The sequence below is a fragment of the Pezoporus flaviventris genome, unplaced genomic scaffold (assembly GCF_033815535.1).
Source record: "Pezoporus flaviventris isolate CSIRO_AGI_PZ_B2104156 unplaced genomic scaffold, CSIRO_AGI_Pfla_v1 ptg000143l, whole genome shotgun sequence".
NCBI classification, from domain to species: Eukaryota; Metazoa; Chordata; class Aves; order Psittaciformes; family Psittacidae; genus Pezoporus; species Pezoporus flaviventris.
Window position 1 is genome coordinate 2,586,691 of NW_026892691.1, and position 5,826 is coordinate 2,592,516.

The following is a 5,826-nucleotide window of genomic DNA, read 5'->3' on the forward strand; positions in this document are numbered from 1 at the left end:
GGCGTCCTTCTGAGTTGTCCCCTTGAAGGTACCCCATAGAGTGTGTCTTGTGGAGTTGCCCTCATGGCGATGTCTCATAGAGGGTGCCCCTCAGGGTCCGTAGTAGTCATCGGTGGAGACTGTCCTCACGGAGCTGTCCTCCTGGAGTCTTCCTGATGGCAATGGCTCCCTGGCAATGTGTCTCTTGGTGATTACCTTTTCCTCCTTTTATAAAGAGTTGGGGGGGGGTTACCTCTGTGTCCTGGGTTCAGCAGTAGCAGTCATTTTTCTCCTTCTTGGTAGCTGGTGCAGTGTTGTGATTTGACTTTCAGTCTGGGAACAGAGCTGATAACAATGATGTTTTGGTTTGGCCACGGACTTTGTGAGCCTCATGCTCTGCCAGGGAGGAGGGGAGGCCAGAAGGAAGCAGAGACAGGACACCTGACCCAAACTGACCAAAGAGGTACTCCATACCACAGCACGTCATGCCCAGGAGGTAATTGAGAGTTACCCGGAAGATTCCCCCACTCACTTCAGTAGGGACACAGCAATCTCTGTTGGCAGGGCTCTTGAACATTGAGCACTACCTGTTCCAATCCCACTCTTCCATTTCCAATCAGATTGCAATTACAGGAAGCTGACGCAACTTGAGCCCTCTCACAGGGCTTGCTAGAGCTTGGATTCTGCACAATGGACCCCACTAGTAATCCTAGAAAGGCAGAGAAAGAGCACAGATTGCTTTGCCCCTATCCAAACAGGCCATTTGCAAAGACATTTCAGCTAGCTTAGCTAGCTCCAAGGGCAAGCAGAGCACAAGCAGGTCTATCTGAATCTTTCTGTATAGACATGCCACAATAACCTTCCGTTTCCTGAAACATAAACCACTACAGAATTACAGAAGTACGGCTTCGGTAATCCCTCTTTGACAATCTGGGCAACACCTAGCATTCAGCCTAGAAGCATCATGTCAGCTGCTAAATCTAAGATCGGCAACGCTACTTAAGAACTAAACAGATAAAATCACTACTTAAATATTGCTGTAGCATGTGAAAAGGAACACAATGTGATGTGTTCTTTCCTCTGACATTACTCCCTAAATTGAAATATCAGCAATTTAAAATGGAAAGCATTTCTGTTTCAGAAACAGATTCAAAATTCAGTAACACAGAACCTACATGTAATGTTCACGTATATGTAAAAATGATAGCTCTCTGGATAAATAACATTTGCTATTCCCTTCACAATACCATAATCTTCTTTTAACTAATGGGATTATAAACTAGAAGGAGTATTATACAGTTAGCATATAAACATTTCTCAGACGTATGAACTAATAATCTTAGAAAAACATGTACTTACCCAGCATCTTGGCCATCACAAGCAGCAATTTCTTTAGTGTATATTTCTAACAAAAGGTGTGGGAACAAAATCGAAGTTAACCAACTAACAACTCACCAAATTACCACTCCTCAGATGATAGTGTGCTGGTTACTTGATTTCAATTTGTAATTTTCTATCACCCTAAAATTGCACATTCATTTATTCACATTATGAATTTAGCAGACCTGATAACTAGAGAGCCAGCCTAAAACTAATGATTACAGAAACAAATGTCCTTGAAGTGAAATATTCTTGCTTGTGTTTACAATGTTCCCTGTTAAACTCCCCCCTCATTCCCACCCCCCAATCAATCCCATCACTTTCACTGCTACAGCTGTTTATCTCATTGTGGAACAAATTGATATGGATTAACACCAATGTTGTAAAACACTGCTGGGTTGGGTTGTTTTTTTTTTCCTTTGAATCAGAATGATTTCCCTAATTTATGTTGTCACATATGAGGAGGCTGAATGGGCCACAGCAAGGAACTAGGGGATGGAAGAAACAGCATGCACTTGCTGCTTGTGAAACTATGGGTTTAGTGAATGTGTCTGATTTCTTCAAACCATGAAGCAGACCACTGCAGCTGAGAGATTAGATAGTTTCTGTACTGTCCTTTGCAAGCGGACAAATTTAGTTTTATTTAATTTGCATAAATTAGTACTTAGAAAGGCCAGACCCTCAGCAGGGATGTAACAAATTGTAATCAGCTTTTGTCTGGTGTCTCTGGAATTAGTGATTTATAGCAAGTGAGAATCTTCTCCAAGAAGACAGACTGTGTTGACACTAAATGACACAAAGGACCATTATCAAATCATCACAGAGTTCATATTAGTAAAGAGGAAGATGTCTGCTTCCTTGACCTCTTTATATATTTAATTGAGCTGTGTTCTAATTCAAACAAAGCTATTATTACAGGAGATGTCCACGGAAAATACATGGATCACTTTGTAACTTCAGTGTGACTGGAAATTCATTAACAAATTAAGGTATTGCAGACTGGAGGGAAACTGGAACAGATGGCCTGTCTGCAGGACCACAGGAAGGTATGAGATACTTAAAGGGCTCATTTGTAAAAGCCATTTTGAAAAGTACCCAGTCTGCAGGACAACTAATAAGCCAGTGAGAACTTCTCTTCGTGATGAAATACTTTTAACTGCATGTCCTTGCCTGGTTCTCTTTTAGGGACTGATTTCCATAAAAGTCAGACTGGCCACAACAGAACAGTCATAACAAAGTGAGACTGGCTGTTCTGGGCAGGTGATAGTAAATACAGTGCTAGTGTTAGTCATTTTCCCCAAAAGTGATATGTGAAACTCAACAAAGCAATTTCTCTGTTGTTATTCTGGTGTAGAGGCACACATCACTAACTAGTGAATGCAGGAAAAGGGCAGTGAGCCGGGGGACACTACTCACAGAATATTTTAGCCTCACAGTAAACTAGGTAATGTATTCAAGGTGAGTTTGCACGGTTGCCTATTAAAAATATTAGTATTTTCCCTGTAACATGACAATACTTGGTCTGAGATCACTGGCAGAAAACGTGTATGGAGCCTCACTATGACATCTTAATAGTCCCTTTCAACAATACAGACATCCCTTATGTAAGTTTAACAAAATGTGACCATTTGACAGACAGGACTCAGGACCGGCTACACTGGGGTAGAAATCTGAATTTTGAAAAACCACAGTGGTATGTTAAATGGTAAAGAAAGGTGGAGTTACTCATGGCTTAACAAAACTCACAGTACTAGCTTTCTTGGACCACAGATCAATAAACAAGTACATATGCAGCTCACTGGGTAAAACCTAATTCAGAGAAAAGCAATTATGACTGAAACACTTTAAAACTCAGGAACATGTTCATTAACCAAGAATTAACCATTCTAAGAATGTCTCCGCTATGAATTACCAGAAGACCAGCTTGCACCCCAAGCCTGTCAGTTTGAGAGCTGACATAAAATACAAAACACCTGAACTTTTCCAAAATCAGGCTTCTCAACCTTGTTTCAAATTGTGGAACAGCTCAGCCCTTTCTAAAATGCCACTGAATCAAACCCAGTGAAACTTCTAAAAAGACATTGAGACAGTAACCTTCACCATCACTTCCTATGTTTTGCTTTCCTTTTTATGTCTTAAGAAGGCTTAATCTCACTGTCTGGCTGAATGTTAATCCTCTTTCACCAAGTACCAAGTTAATGCTCCCCACATTAATACACTGGAAATCCTCCAGGTATAAGTTACACATGATTTAGTATAAAAGGTGAGCGTAGAGCTTTCTTTTCACTACAGCTATTACCAGGAAGGCAAGCAGAACACAGGTGAGTTTTCCTCAGCTCCTGCTAGAAATCTTTTTTCAAATTGCAAACACTGAATGCAATGGATTGCTTCTGAAAAATAGATTTGCTTTTCCTTTTTTATTTTTTCTCTTGCTGTTTTTTCTTTCTCCTTATAGACAAGACATTTTCTGTATGGAAAAATAGATAAAAATATTTCACTGAAAGTGGTATGGTACTTTGCCATTATTATTCTGCAAAGTTTGCCAACACGTTGTTTCAGATGCTTAGGAAAATCAAACTTCTTTAACAAGAAGCATAAGAATAAAATTATTTAATGGCTTTATCCTTTGTTCTCACAGATGTTTCTGAAAGCTATTATAGAACCACTTGAGATAATGTGACGATTCAATTTCTGTCTGTTTCTGTAAATATTTCCTGTTGAAAATAACTATATATGTTTCTCCAGTATATATTTCTTGCTTCATTCACAGGATGAAGACAATTCATTGTTACGTGCTGTTAGTTTGCTGGAGAGCACTTTGTTGCTATAGCTGTCAGCTCACCAATATTACCATAGCAGTGGAAAAAGAAGAATGTGAATTCTGTATCACAGTGAATGCCACGTGGTGCTCAGGATACTGCTTCACAAGGGTAAGAATCTTAATTTCAGGCACCAGATTTAAATATTCCAAGTGATTTATGAATAGCCCATTTCTCCAATTCATAATGAACAGAGGCAGGATGAGCCTTGTGAAAGAACAAGCTGAGTAACTGCTGTGCTATCCGACACGAGAGTAGATACAGAGCAAATCTGAACCACAAAGGGAAGGGTGAAAAGATGTACTAAAATTCAGATCTTTAACTAGCTGAGTTTATATTGCATAACTAGAGTTTAAAGTATTACAATCTGGATCTCTGCCTTATGTAAAATCTGTGGTTACAAATGAATACAACAAAGCAGCCATTACTATGGAGACTCTTCTACTTTTCCAAATAATTTGAAGACTCCAGCAACTGACCTGCAAGATTGTCTGCTGATGATATGACAGAAATTTGCCATATTGGTGCTCCTAAATGAAGAAATCCAAGGATCCAGGTGAAATTAGAAGGGTCTGATCCAAATCCCCACGAATTTTCACAAGGTCCTTTATTTCATAAAAATTGTAAATTCTATCCCATAACAAATCCCATAACAAATTCTATCCCATAACAAATTTCACAATAGATATTTCCTTCTTGTAATTTTCAGGATCCAGTGTATAAATACCCACCAGTATCATCTGTTCAGCAAACATGTACCTTCAAAGAAGTTGTGTATGAAACTGTGAAGATCCCTGGCTGTGGCGACCACCCCGAATCTTTTTATTCGTATCCAGTAGCTACAGAATGCCATTGTAACACCTGTGACACTGACAGCACTGACTGCACTGTGAGGGGCCTGGGGCCATCCTACTGTTCCTTCAGTCAGAATGGGAGTAACCAGTGAAGGATGCACAAGATGGCAGTTTGGCTCTAAACATTCACTTCGAAATAAAGGTACTGATGGGGCTTAAGTGGAATATTATAGGCAAGGCTATTTAAAACCTGCCAAGTTTGAAACAAATAATTTTTAAGGCCAAAATGAAGAGCTACTGACAAAACTACTTTTCAGGCCTTCCCTACTTAACCCATCAGTTTGCCTAAAATCTTTTTCATAGGTCTATAGACGCTGCTTCTGATACCTTCAGCCCTTGACTCTTCTTCTCTGTTACACCTCTAATCTTCATATTCATGCATTTCTGCTGTGTAGTTCCAATGAGATTTTTTAACACTATTTAACACAGGAGTCTCACAAATTATTTAGGGATGAATATAGAGGCAGCTGATCCCAGTAGCACAAACATGGTGTGACAACACGCCCTGAAAGTAATTCACAGTAGTCCCTTCTGAGAATGGAAGTTCAGAGAGTTCTGCAGCAACCTAAGTCTGCAATAGGAAATACGAAGTTGAGATGATCTGGAAGCAAGCTGGAGGACTGACTGAATCAGAATGGAAAATTATTTAATATTATTGGGAAAATTATCTGAAACCTACTGAATGAAATCCTATCGCAAAAATTAAAATATACTGCTCTTCATCAGAAAAATCACAGGAGAGCAACTGGTTCAGCAGCAGTTCAGAACTGAAGACCTAGAGGTTGCAGAAGCTA

General features: G+C 39.5%; 1 protein-coding gene across 1 annotated transcript; it reads left to right on the forward strand.

Moving 5' to 3' along the window:
* Positions 1-4,130: 4,130 nt before the first annotated feature.
* On the forward strand, positions 4,131-5,376 carry FSHB (follicle stimulating hormone subunit beta). Its single transcript, XM_061479200.1, has 2 exons — positions 4,131-4,289; positions 4,888-5,376. Exons 1-2 carry the CDS (start codon positions 4,131-4,133, stop codon positions 5,122-5,124), a joined length of 396 nt encoding a protein of 131 aa, XP_061335184.1. The 3' UTR covers positions 5,125-5,376.
* The last annotated feature ends 450 nt before the right edge of the window (positions 5,377-5,826 follow it).

Coding starts and splice junctions, on each gene's coding strand:
- FSHB (XM_061479200.1), top strand. CDS start 4,131: ATGAAGACAATTCATTGTTACGTGCTGTTAGTTTGCTGGAGAGCACTT. Junction 4,290..4,887: donor CAGGATACTGCTTCACAAGG/GTAAGAATCTTA, acceptor TGTAATTTTCAG/GATCCAGTGTATAAATACCC.